The sequence below is a fragment of the Dipodomys spectabilis genome, unplaced genomic scaffold (genome assembly GCF_019054845.1).
Source record: "Dipodomys spectabilis isolate Male_0828 unplaced genomic scaffold, ASM1905484v1 ptg000054l, whole genome shotgun sequence".
Classification (NCBI taxonomy): domain Eukaryota; kingdom Metazoa; phylum Chordata; class Mammalia; order Rodentia; family Heteromyidae; genus Dipodomys; species Dipodomys spectabilis.
In genome coordinates this window covers 25,336,516-25,356,194 of record NW_024870731.1, presented here as the reverse complement: position 1 = coordinate 25,356,194, position 19,679 = coordinate 25,336,516, and the positions used below count along the sequence as shown (strand labels likewise).

Here is a 19,679-nt window from a genome sequence, read left to right as displayed (position 1 = left end):
GCACTCTACCACTGAGCCAACTTCTCAGCCCCATTTATTGAATTCTTAGGATTGTTAATATGATTTCACATGATTGTCCCTCAGAGTTATTTATGAAGCGGACACTATTATTACTTTCCTTTTATACATGGAAAAGCCTGAGAGACAAGTAATTTTCCCAGAATCACAGTGCAATAAGAGTGAAAAGTCACGATTAGAATCCAGGCTCTCTGACAAAGGAACTCTTCCATTCTTAACACTACTCATGACTCTCCTTGCCAACCAACGCCTACTAAAAAGTAGTATTTCACCAAAGACTGGGCTTTAGGATTTTCTAGTAAAAAAACGGCACACATATTCAAGAGAGACCATGAATTGTTATTACTGCCACTTTCTGCTGATTTAATGTTTGACCTAATCATCACTTTTAGTATTCTCAATTCAGGGGCACAGCTACTATTGAGTGCTTATTTTGAACGTGGATATTTGATGTATGAGTCAGTGATTTGTTCTCAAGGCTCAAAATAAACCACTGAATGATGGCATAGCATATTGGCAGAGTAGAGGATTTCCAGTGTAGTATGTTGTTCACCCTAGCCCCATGCTGTAGAAAAGAAGTACCTTTCAATTAATGGATTTGGGAAGTTAGTTCAACTCAGTAAGGTTTCACATGATACTTAAGGAATGATGTGTGTGTGTGTGTGTGTGTGTGTGTGTGTGCGTGTACAGACACACACACACATGCTCACGTACACTGTACCCGGACTTAAACTCAGGGTCTGGTGCTGTTGCTTTGCTTACTCTACCACAGCTCTACTTCTGGCTTTCTGTTGATGAAATGGAGATAAGAGTCTCACAATGGACTTTCCTATCCAGATCCTAGATCCTCAGATCTCACTCTCCTGAATATCTAGAATTACAGTTTTGAGTCACCACAGCACTCAGCTAGGAACATACATTCCAAATTGAAGATAAAAAGGTTCATGATATATGCTGGGGCATAACATCCTGTATTAAAAATTCTGCAGAGCTTGCAATGTAATTTATAGGGCAGTATTTTGCCCTATATGACGTAGGACATAGCCTCTTACTTTAGTTTATTGGTATTTAAGGGCTCTGGAGATTGCTCTCTGGATTGACTACTTACAGATGATGTGGCATTGGAGGTGCCTCAGAGCACTCCTTTCTATACTGTAGGTAATACTTTGTAAACACTCCTTAGCCATGTTAAGTGGAACTGGCATATAGTAAGTACTATGATCACAACTGTTCCTTTTATTTGTTAATTACATCCTTGTTACCTAAACAACAATTGGTTAATTTCCTACTATATCAGGCCCTATCTTCCTAGGATATTACTCTTAGTTTATTATTTCTATGGTTATTTCTGGGGCAGTTTTCTTGAGGGAGAGGGAGATAGTATGACTTTTATTTTTAAAAAGGAACTTTCAAAATAACTACAGACTTCCAAAACTAAAAAAAAAAAAAAAAAGAATAGCACAGAGTCTCTGTACCTATTTCCAAGCTTTTCCTAAAGGTATCATCTTTCCTATCACAAATTGCCCAAACCAGGAAAATGATATTGGAGTAATACAATGGGACTAGACTATAAGTTTTACTCAGATTTTTTTTTACCAATTTTTGAATATACTTTAAAAATGTCACTGTATCTAGTTCTATAACTCCTGTTACATAATTCTAATCACTTTGATAGTCAAAATCTAATATTATTCTTTTCAAGATAATTCTCCAGAAGGTATTATTTTTAATTCTCATAAAATCATATACTGCTTCTTTTTACTTCTAGTGCTTCTCTAGAACAAGTTTTGAGATGCTGGTCTTGTCACTGGGCAGGCTATGGAATAAACACTAAACACTGTGAGATGAATAAACACTTTCCAAATTCATTGTAATTCAATTTCTCCATATCTTGTGTTTTTTTTTCTCATAGTCTCTGGGAATGTGTATGAATACAACAGCCGAACTGGGGCTAGAAAATGGAAGAAAGCCCCCAGATCCAAGGAGTCGAGCATCTATTCCCTCCAAAGAACCTATCCTTTTGAGGAGTCAGCATCCTTGAAAATTCCTACACAAGCATAGCATTTTCCAGTGTCTTTAAATGATAGCATTTTTGTATGTATGACTGTCGTAGGTAGTTTTTGCTTGGCTATCTGAAATTAAATTGGAGACCTAAGGTCAGCTGCTTTGTCTGTACTGATAGCTTTTGGCAATCTTCTGGCTCAAGTGTCTGAAAGAGTGCAGCAAGAATTGTCAACTTTGAATCTCTGATATATGTTGCTGAACATTAAAGACTAATTCTTTCCTTCTTTGTCTTCCTTTGCTCACTTCAATGTATACTTCTAGAAGTCAGAAACTTTGTGTTTGCTCACTGCTGTAGGCCCAAAACATGTTTGACACAGAGTGGGGACTTCATATCTCTTTGGTGAATAAACAAATTTAAACATAGGAATTTACATCCCTTGACTGTGATTTAGATTGTTTATTCTACTACAAACCACAAAACAAAAATGGGAATTATTTTAGGTACTTCAAATTTTTTAAGTAGGTGTACAAAGGGGTTTCAAATCAACAAGTCAGATTATGGGCACAATGCATCTTCATGTCACCTCTTTGATCATTCTCCTCCATCTTTTCCAATGGGAATTACTTTTTTTTGGGGGGGGGTCCAGTCCTGGGGCCTGAACTCTGGGCCTGGGCACTGTCCCTCAGCTCTTCAGCTCAAGGCTAGCGCTCTACCACTTGAGCCACAGCACCACTTCCGGCTTTTTTCTTTTTGCTTATGTGGTGCTGAGGAATTGAACCCAGGGCCTCATGCATGCAAGGCAAGCGCTCTACCACTGAGCCACCTTCCCAGCCCCTGGGAATTACTTTTAGAAAAGGGTATTTTATTTCTGGTAGTCATAAAAATGCAGAATTTTCCAGAATTTTTCAGAAGCACAAATGATCTTGCTTTTCATTTTCTTTTCCAATAAATCCAGGAAAGATGGACACCTGAAATCTTTAATTCTTAGTAACTTATCAAGGAATCAAGTCGTTGGAGATGTAGGCCCTTAGACAAATAAGCCTTAGGATGCATATGGATTCCCTGATGATTTTCCTCCTTGAGATCAGAAGAGACATGTACTACCAGTAGTAGCAGTTAGTTCAGGATGACTTTTATTTTTAATAAATCTTGTCCAAAGTAAAATATACCAAAGGCAATCAGAAGTTCAACCAGACCATACTGGAAATGTTTGCTCTTTATATCCCTTTGCACTGGTTCACACACACAATTCCTTTGTATCCTGAGGACACCTGACCTCCCAAGAAGAAAAAGCACTTAAGATAAATGGGCTCATTTTGTATTTACCTCTGCCTGTAGTGAGTGGGTGTTTAGAGCCATTACCAAGTGGGCTTGGCTTGGCTTTGGACAAGTCATGCATTCTCACTGAATTTCAGTGTTTGTTTCTTCTTCTAGTAAATGTATACAGTCATAGTTCTGTCTTGGTTTTGCGGGTGAAAAACAACATAAAACAACTGAAAATCTATACTTGGTAGTTCTTTCTAATATGCAAGCCTCATTTTCAGGGTAAACTAGGTTTTGTTTTTATCAGGTTAAAATTGGTGGCTAAGAGAACTGTGGGTTGTTGTGATGCAGCAGTACAGAGAATCCTTGGTTCTAGGCTAATCTAAGTCGAAATTGCCTGGCAATTAGATTCCCAATGTCTATGAAAGGTTCATCTTGCCTTTTTCCAGATGGCAGAATAAATTTCCACCGGGGAGAGACCAAAGATTGTCTGGGAAAGTGCTCTCCTCTTTCTAGTAGGACTCTCTCCGGATCAATTATGATTTGATGGATATAGGTGTGTGTGTGTGTGTGAGTCTCCATCTGCTACTATCTGGGCGTTTTCTTTTTTGGTGGAGGGTGGGGGTAGGGAAAAAGCAACAGCACTTACAAACTTTCTTTGCAAAGTCAAAATTGGACCAGTTTGTATTGGATTTGCCTGTGCCAAAACTGAAACGTGGGTATGCTGGTGTTTGCTTTCAACACAGACATGTCTGTTTCAACGTGTTTGGTTATTTGGGATTTCAGATTCAAACATGCCAAGAAAGAACTTCTGGCTTGAAGACAACTGAGGGGGAGTGTTTGGGAGGGAAGTGAAGAGCATGGCCCCCGGGAGAGGGCGCTGGGATGGAACCTGGGTTGCTAGCACCATTAGTTGGCTTCTAATCCCTAGCAGCTGTATTCTACTGTAGTGAAATTCTCCAATTGAACAATAATGATTGCATTAGTTTCCTGAGGCTGCCATGACAAGTTACTACAAATTTAGTGCGTGCTCAAACAACAGAAGTGTATTGTCTGGCTCCTTGGCAATCTAGAAAGCTGAGATCATATGTTAGTAGGCTGCACACCCTCTAGAGGCTAAAGGAAGGCTGTGTTGCTACCTCCTCTTCCAGCTTCTGCTGGCCACAGCAGTTCTGGGTTTGTGGCCAAGTCCTGCTAATCTCTCTTTCCACCTGCATAGTACTTTCTCCCTCACGAGTCTGTCACATTTCCTCAACCTAAGGCCTTTTGTTTATGGAGTTCATTTAACTTCTATTTGATCTGTTTTCCTTTGCTCTTATAAAGATATTGCTCTTTGGATTTAGGGTCTACATAAATAAGCAGGCTGATCTCTTCAAGGTCATTAATTAATCAGTTGGTAAAGGCTCTTAAAAAACAACAACTGAGATCATGTTCAGAGATTCTGGAAATTAGGAAATTAGGGCATATCTTTTCCAAAGTCACCACTTAATCTACTACATTATTTTTTTCACAGGGGTGGGGAAGAGGTGAGCAGAGTCCCGGGTCTTGAACTCAGAGCCTGGGTGCTATCCCCAAGCTTTTTCCACTCAAGACTAGCACTCTACCACTTGTGCCACAGCTCTACTTCCAGCTTTTTGTGGGTGGCTAACTGGAAATGAGAGTCTCACAGACCTTCCTGCCGAAGCTGGCTTTGAACCTCAATCCTTAGACCTCAACCTCCTCAGTAGCTAGGATTAAAGGCATGAGACACCAGCACCTTGTACACTACAGTGATTTTTAAACAACTTTAATCAGTATGATAGAGATGTTTAACATTTGTATTAAATGAAGTAAGCCAGACCCAGAGAAACACAGGTAGCTAGAACGTGCCTATAAATCTATAAGTAAACACACTGGGGAGTATGCAAGCAATTACACATGAATTGACTGAAGTATTACGGACTCTATAGAGAGCTCAAATAATATATAATTCTTTAGAAAGACTAAGTCAAAGCCCAACAAGTACCGAAATAAGTACCAGGAAATGGGTATATCTAAAAATGTTGGAGTGGGGCCAAGGGGAGAGGGGTAGATGAATGAAGGGAGGATGGGGGAGAGTGTAGGCAAGAATTCATTGCATAGACCACAAAATTAAGAAAAATTAGGGAAGGATAGTTCCGAGGGGTGCAAGGGTTGAAGTGGTGACAGCTCAATGCATTTATGCACAAACTGCCTTGTTAAATGGAAAAAAATCCAATGCACATTCTAAAGAATTAAGGAAAGTGAGAGAACGGATGGGCTGAGAAGGGTGGGTGAGAAAGTGGAAAGGGGTGACATTGATCAGGGTGCACTGTGTTCAGAAGCTGCTTTGTTGAATGGCAACTCCTTTGTACGACTACTGAAAGAGAGAAAAATATACAAAAAAGAAAAGAAAAGAAAAAAAGGCAAAGAAAACCAGCCAGAAAATAAAAGTAGTACATTTAAGACAAAAATTATTTTTTATTTGTTGGTCATGGGGCTTGAACTCAGAGCCTGGGCATTTACTAAAGGCTAGTGCTCTGCCATTTTGAGCCACAGTGCACTTCTGGTTTTCTGGTGCTTACTTAGAAATTAGTATCATGGACTTTCTTGCCCGGGCTGGCTTTGAACCCCGATCCTCAGATCCCAAGCTCTTGAGTAGCTAAGATTAGAGGCGTGAGCCACCAGCACACAGCTTTTTTTTTTTTTTGGTCGGTCATGGGGCCTGAAGTCTGGACCTGGGTGCCTTGAGCTCTTCAGCTGAAGGCTAGCGTTCTACCACTTGAGCCACATCACCACTTCCAGCTTTTTCTTCTTATGTGGCACTGAGGAATGGAACCCAGGGCCTCATGCATACAAGGTAAGCACTCTACCACTGAGCCACCTTCCCAACCCCCCAGCTTTTTGCTTTGTATCTATATGATAAATCAATGCAATCTTTCTGATTGCATTGGCTATTCAATTTCATGAAGTGGCTACTCTGGAACTAAAAGTTCCCACTAGGAACTTTGGAAAGCTTTTAATCAACAAAAACACAAATGTTTTTTAACTTGGCAATTTTTTTTTCTACTTAGAATTCCATGTAGATATGCTTATAAAAGACCTACAGGATTTCTTTGCATGGTTGCTACTGGTAGCATTGTTTATAAGGAAGAACATTGATAAGATCAAAGTGTTCATTAATAAGGAATTGGCTAAAAATCATATTGTGCACATATTATGGAATGTTTGAAATAGTGAAAGAATTAGACATGCCTTGATGTGAAAGAACTATGGTAATGCTGACACACCACAGAATTTTTATTAGTATAAACAATATGTTTGTGTGTGCACTGGTATATATTTCAACTTCATGAGAGTGGTGGTGGTGATTGATGGTCTTTTCTAAGAAATCCTAAGGGGAAGTATAGAGGAGGGAGGCTTAGGGAGGCTTTTCCTACTCTTTTCATAATTTTGTGAACACTGAATTTTTCAACCTTGTACTCATATTATTTTATTCATTTTGTGCCAGTCCTGAGGCTTGAACTCAGCCTTCTGTGTAGCTAATATTATAGCTCTGAGCCACTGGCACCTGGAAATTTTTTAATAAAGAAAATAGACATAATTTTCTTCTAAAAATACTTTGAACCTGCAGTTGTAAAATTTTATGAGGTCTCAGTGGTTTGTTTCAAATCAACTTGAACCTGGGTTCAAGTCTCTCTATTATCTGAGATATTTTCTTCTTCAATTTGTGTAATTATGATTACTCTTTCATTTGTTTCAGTTTCTACTTGTGAATGTAGTAGCCACATCTCCTGTCTTTTCTTTCTTGGATTCTAACTTAAACTGTTTTAGAGACTTCTGTCAGTTGATCTTCTGGGTCAGTAACTTGAGTTACAGGGACCGCCTTCAGTTTCATTTTATCAACTGACGTTTATAAGTTTTAAGATCACATTTTTTTACCTAGTATTTTAAAATTTAATTTTATTGTCAAGGTGATGTACAGAGGGGTTACAATTAAATAGGTAAGGCAGTGAGTTCATTTCTTGTCAAACTTGTTACCCCCTCCCTCATTTTTCTCCCACTTTCCCTCCTTCCCACCCCCTCCAAGTTGTACAGACTAGTTCTGACATCTTATCTTGTAAGTATCACTGTTGCATTGGTTCACCCTTTGTCTTTTGTCTCACCATTTTGTTGTTCCATTTCCCTTCACTAATTCAGATATATATATATATATATATATATACATATATATATATATGTATATGTATATATATGACACAGGGTACCAAAATCAAATACAGTGACAACAGGGGATAAACCATAGGAAGAAGAAAAAAGAAATCACATAGTACATTAAAAACAACAATAAAAAAGAGAGTTCATTTCATCTGAGAGAGTTCATTTCACCTAGCATCATCTTATATGGTCATATATCCATAGCTATTGAGCTATTCTGCTCATCTGCTAGGACTATCACAAATGTTGGAGTGGATGTGGCTGTTGGTGGGAGTGTAAACTTGTTCAACCACTCTGGAAAGCAGTGTGGAGGTTCTTCAAAAGACTAAACATAGAGGTCCCCCATGACCTAGCAATCCCACTTCTGGGCATTTATCCAAATGATCACAAACAAGACCATACTAAAGCTACCAGCACAACCATGTTTATTGCAGCATTATTTACCATAGCTAAGATATGCAACTAACCCAGATGCCCCTCAGTAGAAGAATAGATCAAGACAATGTGATATATATATATATATATATATATGAATTCTATGTTTCCATCAGAAAGAATGATATCACCCCATTTGCAAGGGAATGGAAAGACTTGGAAAAAATCATATTAATGAAGTAAGCCAGACTCTAAGAACATAAATCCCATGGTTTAAGATCACATTTTTTTTTTGGGTCCGGTCGTGGGGCCTGAACTCTGGGCCTGGGCACTGTCCCTCAGCTCTTCAGATCAAGGCTAGCACTCTACCACTTGAGCCACAGCGCCACTTCCGGCTTTTTTCTTTTTTCTTATGTGGTGCTGAGGAATCGAACCCAGGGCCTCATGCATGCAAGGCAAGCGCTCTACCACTGAGACACCTTCCCAGCCCTAAGATCATATTTTAAAGAAGATATGCATATGTGTGTGTGTGTGTGTGTGTGTGTGTGTGTGTGTGCACATGAACAGATGTGTGGAAGAAACATGTGCACAGGTAGGTGAACATTACACATGAAAACTAAGCTATCTTGTTTCTGTGCTTGTGAAAATTATTGTCTGTTTCTTCCAACAATTCCATTTCCGTAGAGATCTTTGTTCTTCCATAGGGTTTGGGGCTTAATTAGACACTTGGGTCCCTTAAAGGTTCTTGTTATTTTTCTCTATTTGGGGGTTGAGTGTGAGGCAAGGACAGAGGCACTGCTGCCATTACTTCAAGAATGTTGACAAGTACAGTATGGCAGGTCATCAGACAAGTGGACTTCTTATGGTCTCTCAGTTTCAGGAACAGGGGAGGGATCCTTATCATATTCTACCAATGACTCCCAGTCTTTGGGAGTGACAGAGACCTCAAGTCCCTCTATTGGTTCATGTCCTACTCTTTCTGTCATGCAAGGAAGGCTCAGTAGGTTTCATCTCCCACAGTGAGAGTCTCTCCTTTATACTAGAGTATCTCAGATTCTCTTCTGGTTTGGGGTGGAGAAGAACTTGGAGCTTTTAGATCACCCTTAACTTTATCTGGTCCTTTTACCTATATACAATCTGGAGTTATCTCAGTCAAGCCCAGCCTAAAGTAAAACCACAACCAACCTGCAGACACACAAATTTAGGCAGGATGAGAAGAACTGCCCATCGAGATCAGCCCAGATCATCCCACCTTCAGCCTGCCCCTAGACCTGTGAACTTCAATAATAGATGATCATTGGTCAGATCCACTGGTTTCTTACCTAAACAATACTGCATACAAGAAAGGTGAAGCTAAATAGTCTGATATTTCTCTATATATTAAAAAAATAGACATTATAATAAAGATGATTAAAATTTTGAGCTCAAAGAACCTGTGGTCCTCAGATCTCAGTCTCCTGAGTAGCTAGGATTATAGGTATGAGCCACCAGTATCTGGCCCAACTAGTACTTAATAAATACATAAAATTACATTTGAAATATTCCTAGTCAAATGCCATCTGATAGACTGATTAAGGTGAGTTTCTTTTTTTTTTTTCTATGTGATTTTTAAATGTTTTTGATTGTGAAAATACTGTACAGAGGGGTTACAGTTACACAGCAAGCATTGTGAGTTTCTTTTTTTTTTTATTTTATTTTATTTGAAAACATACTGTACAGAGTGGTTACAATTACATGGGCAGGAAAATGCATACATTTCTTACCAAGCATTGCAGCCTCCTCCTTTGTTTACCCTTCACCATTGTGAGTTTCTTGCAACACTCGTGTTGACTCCTGGGTCTTCTAAATGGGGGGCTAACTACCAACTAGGCGACACTGTTTTGTGGAAAAAAAAACAATAGTTAGAACTATGTTACTGAAGCAAAGCAAAAAAAAATCAAACTGACATTGTAAAATATCCATGAAAGATATCAGAAGCCATGGTGTTTTCCCTCAGTACGATGATTCCTTTGACCACAGAAGTTCATTGGCTGATAGCAAAGCTTCTGTAGACTAAGACATATGCATGAGACCTTCTGTTGGGTATTGTTACCTAATGTTTCAGCGCCACACTCCTTCATCTATAATAAATGACATACTTTCAGTTGGAAAAGCAAAAGGATTCCTTTTGGATTCAAGTTACCTAGGAATGTAATTAACAGCTTCTCAATTTGTTAGCTCATCATCTAAGATCTGGTGGATGGCTTTAAATAGGAAACATTGGCAGTTTTATGGTGTTGTTGATATATTACGAACACTGCTGCCAGCAGAAAGAGCTGAAGGGTTGGTTTAGATACCTCATTGGGGCATAAAACAAAGTTAGCTTGTGTTTACTGCAGTGAACAATAACCTTAGGTTTAAAGAGGGTTTTTTTTTTAAATAGAACATTATGTAGCATCTTAAAAGACCTTAAACGGATCTGATTGTGGGTCAGGCTTGAGGATTAAGACCATCAGTTGAGCTCTTCATCTCTCTCATTTGTTTAATAATAATTAAAAAACCCCACTAAGTATGGAAGTCCCTAACCAATTTATCTAAAATGATTTTCAGGATGTCTAGCTCGTAATGTTTGAGAAAAGCGATTAATTATATTTACCATCATAATAGTAACCACCCTCCCAAGTCTTATTGCTGTTATTAGCTATATGAGCTTTTTAATTCCTTCTATGATAGGTACATTGAGTCCTGTAACTGGTGTCTCCCCTCTATCACATTCATTCTCCCCTTTGTAGACAGACATGAATTGTTTTAATGGGAGCTGTAGAAATAGTGTTATTACGGCAATAAGCCTTCTTCCCTGACTTACAAAATCAAAGCTAGGGGAAGAGTTTGTGGCAGAGAGTTAGAATCCCAAAGAACTCACCATTGTAACACTGGGCTTTTCTAGCCAGTGCTATCGAAGCTGATTCTTGGCTTCTAGTCTGAATGTTGTTAACTGGGTAAAAGCTTACTATACCAAGTAAGAAATGTCAGTCTGATCACTACCTTTTTTTTTAATGGCTTATTCTTCTTTATCATGTTCCGGCATCAAGCCCCATGCTTGGCATCTACTGACTACTGCATCAGTATATGTAGAACCAACAAAGCAAGGGTAACTAGTTTCTTATCAGAGACCAAAGGAATGTTTCCACTTCCATTCTAGCCTCAAGGTATGAACTAAATGGCAGAGAGACTAATTCCATTCCTCATTAGTGTGCATGCTTTTCTGGTTTTCTTCCAGACCCCATTGATTTTCTGGTATCATCATATTATAACTAGAAACTTTCCCCTTGCCCCTGGTTCTAACAGAGGGTTGACAAGCAACCAGACACAGATGCTGCCTATCTACATGCATTCCATAGCAGACGTTGCCATTGAGTTGTTAAATACCTTTCCACTGAGTATGGATCCATCTGTGGTACTCATAGAGATGTGCAATCCAGATTTCCTTTCAAGACTTGCAATCCAGCTTCAGGGAACATAGTTAACAGACAGCACCTTGGAGGCCAACTTCAGCTGCCAGGCACTGCCAACTGAAAGCTGGGGCATGGCCTACTCCTAATGCCTGAGGCAGGTGGGTGATGGAGGGAGGTTATAAATACTCAGCTGTTCTCAGACATTGTTGGACAGCCCTATCAAGAGACTCTGGCTCCAAAACTCCCCTCCAGGTGCGTGGATGTTTTGTATTTTCATGTTCTCCCATGCTCCAATCCCAATGCTTAGCCGTTCCGTTCACAGGTGTTGGTCAACTCATGAACATCTCATGCCCAATCTGGAAATCGCTACTGGTAGAATGGATCTGGTCTGCAGACAGAGCTCATTTTCCATGCCTGTCCCAAAGTGACTGTTCCCTGATCGGTGTTAGACTCAAGACATGCAGAACATTCAAGGAATTTCATTTGGCCTACTGGTCATGGAGATTAGAGCTGGATATCAGTTACTTGAATCAGTTATGGGGGTGGGGGTCTGCCTTTCTTAAAAAATATTGTAATAATTTCTAAGCCAGGCACTGGTGGCTCACACCTGTAATTCTAGTTATTCAGGAGGCTGAGATCTGAGGATCATGATTCAAAGCCAGCCTGGGCAAGAAAGTACATGAGATACTTATTTCCAAATAATTATCCAAACCAGAAGTGGAGCTGTGGCTCAAAGTAATAGAGGACTAGCCTTGAGTAAAAATGCTCAGTGACAGCACCCAGGCTCTGAGTTCAAGTCCCATGACCAACAACAACAACAACAACAAAAAACGCCCCAGATTTTCAACTTTCATACTATTGACATTCCAATGTGTGTGTGTGTGTGTGTGTGTGTGTGTGTGTGTGTGTGTGTGTGTGTGTGAAATTAGAGGGTACTGGAGACAAATTCAAACTTTTGCTTGCTAAAAAGGCACTCTACCACTTGAACCATGTCACTCTACCTTTCCTAGTGTTTTTGTTAGTTTTCAAAAAAATCTTGCTTTTTTTCTGGACCTGCCTAGATTGCAGTCCTCCTGTTTATGCTTCCCAAATAGCTGAAATGTCCGGCATGACTTGTCATGTCAGTGATTCTATGAGTCCTTGGATGTTGAAGAGCATTCCTGGACTCTATGGAGTGGATTCTAGTACTACCTTCCTTCACCAGTTATAGCCCAACTTGTCTGCTGACCTAGTCAAATGTCTCCCAGAGGGCAAACTCTGGACAACCAGAAGGATCAGAGTCTCCTGGTTGAGAAACTGGAGTAAGTTCTTCCCCTACAGGTAAGGAAAACAAAATTCTTAGCCTGTTTTGAAACACATTATTTTTTTTTAATTTTTTGTTGAGCCAAACTGCTAAACTGCTCTTTAGGAAGTGGTGCAATGGCTCCTTGAATTTTTGTACCTTCTTGTTCAGCCAATCTGATTCCTCCATCTCTTAGTTAACAAGGTTGAATCTCTAGCAAGCATGCCTGCAGCTGTGCAAAACCTCATGGCCAGACTCCTATTCCCACACCTGCTCCCACCTGGGAGGGGCCTTTGAGATCAGGCTGCCTGGGGGTGGGTAGTGGTTTCTGTTTATGTTCTGGGGAAAGCTGCCTTCCTCATGCTGGCAAGAGCATCCCTGGACTGATTTTTCAGTCCCTGGGACTAACATGAACTTGAAAGTGTCAATGTCCTTGCTTGGTATTCATAATGCCCAGAGTTTCATCCCCAGCATCCACCTTATCCAAAAGGAGGAAAGTATAAATCAACCAAAGAGAATAAAAATGATTGATAAACCTTCCTGCCTAACTATAATTAATATCTTGAAAAGTAAACCATGAAGCTCTTTCCAATAGGTTATATTTGAAATGGACATTTTGTAGGAAAAATACCATGGTATTGAGATATAGTTTTGCAATTCTCTGTTGTACTTGTGTATTTAGGCCTAACCTGATCTTTTGTATCTTTCCCCACCCACTAACCCTTGGTGTGATCTTTCTTGCTTTCAGTGAAATCATTCAAGGGAGAGAGATTTTACTTATAACTAATCCCAGTCTGATTCTTCCCTTCCTTCCTTCTTTCCTTCCTTCCTTCTTTCCTTCCTTCCTTCCTTTCTCTCTTCTCTCTCTCTCTCTTTCTTTCTTTCTTCCTTTCTTTCTTTCTTTCCTTCCCCTTCCTTCCTTCCTTCCTTTCTCCCTTCCTTCCTTCCTTCCTTTCTTTCTTTCTTTCTTTCTTTCTTTCTTTCTTTCTTTCTTTCTTTCTTTCTTTCTTTCTTTCTTTCTTTCTTTCTTTCTTTCTTTCTTTCTTTCTTCCCTCTTCCCTCTTCCTTCTCCCTCCCTCCCTCCCTCCCTACCTCTCTCCCTCCCTCCCTACCTCTCTCCCTCCCTCCCTACCTCTCTCCCTTCCTTCCTTCCTTCCTTCCTTCCTTCCTTCCTTCCTTCCTTCCTTCCTTCCTTCCTTCCTTCCTTCCTTCCTTCCTTCCTTCCTTCCTTCCTTCCTTCCTTTCTTTCTTCTGGTGTGTCAGTACTGCAGCTTGAACTCCATTTCTGAGTGCAGTTCCTTAGCCTTTTCTGGTCAAGGCTAGCACTCTATCACTTAAGCCACAGCTCCCTCCCCTTTGGCTTTTTGGGTGGTTAATTAGAGATAAACATCTCAGAGACTTTCCCACTTTTGGGCTTGGCTTGGAACTGCAATCCTCAGGTCTTAGCCTCCTGAGTAAGTAGTTAGGATTATAATAAGGTCAGCTAGGGATGCTGGGATCTCAGTCTGATTTTTGAAAGGACTAAAAAAAGGCTAGGAATGGAGAGCTGCTCACCACATTCCTTGCAGCCATTCCTGCTGCCTCTCACTTACCATAGACCCCTGCTCCCAGTCACCCCTCCACAAACCTGGGAATGGAGGGCCAACGCTGACTCATCTCCTAGCTGCGTCTGGAGAAGCTGAAGGCTCACATCTGAAGGAAATCTCCACTCCTTATCTAATAGCTGTGCCAGAGTTTGGAAATGGCATCTAAGGCAGTCAGCACAGAGCTGGCGAATGCCACTTATACAACATACAATAATCTACAGGATTTCCATGGAAATAGAAAACTTTCCTCACAAAACCAAACCTTTTCTATCTATCAAGTTTCTTTTAATGAAAATGTTTTGGGCTGACCTTTGGAAGCACGTTTGCTTCTAGATGGGCAGATGGACCTGAGAGATGCTCACAAGGAGTTTCTGGAAGGTTCTGGGGCAAAAAGGATCCCTTTGTGTGGTCAGAGTTGGAGGTGGGGCCAGAATGGAGGTGTGGCTTATGTGGGAGAGTGCCAGCCTTGAACAATAAAGCTAAGCAAATGTGGGACTCACTGAGTTCAATCCTCAGTACCCGCACAAAAATAAAAGGAAAGTCAAGGGAAGGAGGCCTGTCTCTAACCTCAGGAATCTCAAGAATCTAGTGGGGAGACATAGACAGCCAGCAAAGCTCTCTCCTCACCCAGGGAAGTGGAATTTTAAAGAGGGAGCCAAAGGAAATCTTTTCTCACAAGGAGGGTTTAAGCTGGCCTAGGAGAATGGAGCAGAATGTTCTAAATAATAATCATAACAAGGTAGTTGCCATACACCAGGATGCTGGACTTCAGATCTCCTGCAGGTGCTCTGCAGACGTTGCCTCTGAATTTTGAAGCACAGTGGCAGACAGACACTATTATCTTTGTTTTATAGCACACATTAAAGTTTAGGAGTTCAGGATCATGCCTGCTCTTCACATAAATATCCACTGAATCCTGTTAGTAAGGTTTGGACAAAGGATGCCAGTTAGTTTGTTGGACTCTAGATGCCCTACCTTGTCTGACACATTGGGCAAGAAGACATGTAGGGTTTTTTTTGAGGGGTGGGATTGGGGGAGGGTGTTTATACTTTCATGACACATCTTAGAAGTGACATTTATCAGATACTCCAACCTTCATGATTACTCTCCACTTTCCTCTTCTCTGACATTGTTAGGAAAGTGTAACGATGAATGGAGAAAGGCTTTGTGAAGCAAAGGTGGGAAATTCTGAGGGTGGATTTGTAACTATTTGCTTGACTCTAAATCAGAAACCAACATACTTAATTCTTAACCTCCAAGAAACACAGCACATACGTTGCCACAAAGTTGGGGGGGGGGCAGCTAAAAACCTCTGTCCTTGTGTCTGGCAAGGAAAAATTCAAACAAGATGAAAGAGTAGGTAAGTTTAAGTAAGTAAATCTTCTGGGCTTTCCTGGCTATTATTATCTTTTTTTTTTTTGCACTTAGCAACTCTGCCATTTCTGCCTGAAGAAGTTCATAGGGAGTATGTAAATGGATATGGCTGTGTTAAAAAAAAATGTTTATAGACACTGGAAGTTGAATTCGGTATCATTTTCATATGCTATGAAATGTTATTTTTATTTTCACACCCTCCCACCCCCAACCATTAAAGAATGTGGAAGCCATTCCCAGCTCCTGGGCTAAGTCTGTGTCACACTGGGAATAGGTTACCAGTCCCTCGATTGCTCTACACCAACCAGTGTGTGAACAAATGGCATAACCTTTAACCTCATAGAATTTTTTGAAGATATTTGGTTTAGAAAGAAATACTAAATTTGGGCACCATTACTGTAGGACTTCTCAGAGCCCTTAATGAACTAACATTTATAGTCTAGTTCTAAAAACGAAGATATCCAACATACTTTCAAGGCAAAACTTATTTGACTATAGAATCTTTATATACAGAGCATTTCTCACCACTCGTGTTACAGGAAACTCACTGAGAAAAGCCCCTTTTCCTTTCAGTCAAAATGTGAAGTCGTTTGCTAACTCACCCAGCTGCCAAGATGAAAGATTCAGACCTCTGGATGTAAGGTCTCCTTCCTTTTAGAAGGCTCATTTTCTTCTTCCCAATGACAAAGCACTTCTTTAGAATGGCAACAACTTTTGTTTTTTTAAAGAAGAAAGTAGGAATCGTAAAAAGAAATATCCGTTTTGTGATTTTGAGAAGCACACTGCTGTTCCTTCTCATTTGGTTATGTAAGCCCCTGTTTGAACTGTGTGGTTTTGACTGTAGTTTTCTATCTTTACTGTTCCCAGGACTCCTCTCTAGCTCACCCAACGATAAGCTGCTAGATTCATTTCCAGTTGCTTTCTTCTCAGACATGTAATTGCTGCTTTAATAATTAAACTTCAAAGCCCAGCTGATCCTAGTTCCTTGGGGCCAGGGCCTATAATGCTGAAAGCTACCGAAATAAGAGGAGTAAAAAGCTCTTCGGGAAGACACCAAGGTGTGAGTTGCTTAAAAACCAACACCAACACTAGGATTTAGTGGGAGCAGTTTCTATTAGAATCACAGAACCTTTCATAAAGCTTATGTAATATGAATGATCCTTGAGGCCCGAGGTGCTAAAGGACTTTAGTCATTTCTTAGGTGGGAGTTAGTGTTTCAAGTGAGCATTAAGACCAAAATTGTGTACAGTCAAAATTACCCTCGAGAACCCTTTAAATCACCAATAAAGTGTCAAAAGAAACAAGACTTTGTGTATATCCCATTGCTTTTCAGTGAATCCTAAAAGCTAAGAAATCATTCCTTTTGTGTTATAAGAGTCCCCCAGTTTCACAGCAGATGTAGTTGGCTTGTACTTACTGGTCAGACTGTAAGAACCGCCTTCCATCTTCAGGGGCTGGGTTACCCTGAAAGATAGAGTAGCTGAATTACCCTGATGTGGTCTGCTTGTCAAGAAATGTCTTATCTTAAATGACTGTAGATAAATCATATTGAAAAAAAATGTTATTTTCCCCCCATCTGTCCTCTACAGTAAGGTCTTAGATTTCTCTTGCATGTAAGTTCATTTCTCATGATCCTAGTGCCTTTAACATTGTTGGGACACCATGTTTTCCCAGACCTTTGCTGGATGCTCTATGCATGACCTCAGCAAAGATCTAGAGAAGGACATAGGTAAAATTGCAAGAACAAGGAATTCAAGGGAAGCCCAATCATTCATAATGAATTAAACGAGGAGAAATGCAATGAAAAAGTATCTTAATATTCTCAGAGATCCTTAGCGCCCCTCCCCATTTCTTCATACATATGCACAGAATGCACAGAAGAGGAAAACAGATGGGCTGTTCTCGGAAGGTGGGATGCAAACTCGGGTCTCCTGACTCTAGAGCAGACAATTTGATCCACACATGTGCATGTCTGATACATGCTTGGATCCATAACATGTACAAATCTTGTCTCTCAGAACACCAAAGGAGGCACCTAGATGATGCGGGTGGAAACATCTTTAGTCACAGCCATGCACTATTGACCTCTTGTCCCCATGGGACACTGGGAAGAGCCTCAGGTATTGTCCTGTGGGTGAGGTCATCATTAAAGACACTGGTTAGAACAGGGAGGATTTAGATGTGCTTCAATTCCAGAAATAGCATTTTGAGGCTTCAGAATACCATGTGTTTGTACTTTGGCAGTACTCGGGTGGGCTTTCACTAGTTTGTAAGTCCTCTACCACTTAAGCCATAGCCCAATCCATTTTGCTTTAGCTTCCTTTTCCGGTGAGTCTCACACTTTTGCCCAGAATAATCTCTTTACCTATGTCTCCCACATAGCTGGAATTACAGACCTGTGACACTATGCTTGGCCTTCATAAGCTTAAATTCTTTTTGTGGGGGTGGGGTACTGGTCTTGGGGCTTGAACTTGGGGCCTAGGCACTGTCCCTAAGCTTTTACATTCAAGGCCACTGCTCTACCACTTGAGCCATAGATCCATTTTAGGATAAAGGTCTCACTAACTTTTAGAGTCTCATCAACTTTCCTGGCTTCAAATTGGGCTCCTCAGATCTCAGCCTCTTGAGTGGTGCCAGATTACAGGAATCTGCCATTGATACCCAGCAAGTCTAAATTCTTAACTATAAAATCCTAAGTAAGTTATTTCATCAAGTAGACCACCCCTGTCCAATGAGACTTTCTGCAACAAAAATACTATAAATACATATTGTTAGTTTTGATAGCCATTAAGCATGTTTTAGTGAGCATTAAAAAAGTGTGATCAAGAAATTTAGTTTAATTTAATTTAATTAATTAATTTATTCGTGTGTGTGTGTGTGTGTGTGTGTGTGTGTGTGTGTGTGTGTGTGTGTGTCCTGGTTTTTGTTTTTGTGCCAGTGCTGAAGTTTAAACTCAGGATCTACCATTGTCATAGCTTTTTCTCTCATGGCTGGTACTCTACAATGTGAGGCATGTCTCTACTGCTGGCTTTTTTCTGGTTTATTGGAGATAAGAATCTTGTGAAGTTGTCTATGTGGGCTGACTTCAAACTGAAACTCAAGATATCAGCCTTCTGTGTAGCTAGGATTATAGGCATGAGATACTAGCACCTGGCAGATTTAAATTGAAAAAGACTCTATGGCCTAGTGGCTATCATGAGAAACAGCAAAATCTTATGGCCATGTTTTCCATATCTATAAAGAGGAGGTAGAAATAGAGCTTGTCACAGAGGATTGCTATTTGATGACCAATATATCCTAGATAATATAGAATAATGTTTGGACTATATTCAGTAGGGAATAGATTGGGCAGGAATATTATCATATCATTTTTGGAGAGTTGGAGTAAGGTCCTATATCATTGGACAATGAGAAAATTTCCTCATCATCTCCCATGTCGTTTTTATTTAAGGCTGAATCCATTTGCTAATATTTTCACCTTTTCTTTTGGTGGGACATGGAGCTTGAACTTGGGGCCTGGGTGCTTTCCCTGAGCAGTTTTTCAAGGATTGGGCTCTACCACTTTGAGCCATAGCACCACTTGCCTTATTTTCACCGTTTAAAACTTTTCCTTTTATTTACACCAGCTTATCTGGAATATAACGTAACTCCAGAAGTGAATTAGGTGCTGGAAATAAAGAGAAGGATGAAGAAGAAATCTGGGTAGGTGTTCAAGAGTGAGTCATAGCTTGGAACTACAGGAAAGGTATGAATGACCAGATGCTCCCTGTAGCCAAACACAAATATTAATTCAGATTTTGATGCAGGTCTAGAGAATTTAGAAATGTTGCTCATGACTGCAGGAAAATTTCAAGTGGCGTTGGGGATTTTGTTTTATTTGATTTACACTTTTTAGCTGAGATTGAGGGCTGGCAGTGTAGCTGTGGTAGTGCAGAAGGCATATGCACAAGATCTTTGCAGCCAGGCCATAGTCCTCCTTGTTTCTCGTGACAACTTTCCAGTAGATCTTGCTTCTTCCAGTTGCTTTTATACAACCTGTCCACCACCCACCTTTTACACAAGTGGTTACCAAAATGCAAATCTTTCTATGTTTTCCCTTGCTTAAAATCCTGGAATAAGCTCTAAAT

At 40.2% G+C, this 19,679-nt stretch overlaps 1 protein-coding gene across 1 annotated transcript in view; it reads left to right on the top strand.

The window, feature by feature from the left end:
• The window catches only part of LOC122108236 (cadherin-related family member 3-like), a 73,989-nt gene extending 71,619 nt beyond the window's left edge, over positions 1–2,370 (top strand). Inside the window, exon 20 of the mRNA XM_042680258.1 lies at positions 1,931–2,370. Coding sequence (XP_042536192.1) covers positions 1,931–2,079 — 149 coding nt within the window. The 3' untranslated portion in view covers positions 2,080–2,370. The remainder of the gene's footprint in view (positions 1–1,930) is intronic.
• The last annotated feature ends 17,309 nt before the right edge of the window (positions 2,371–19,679 follow it).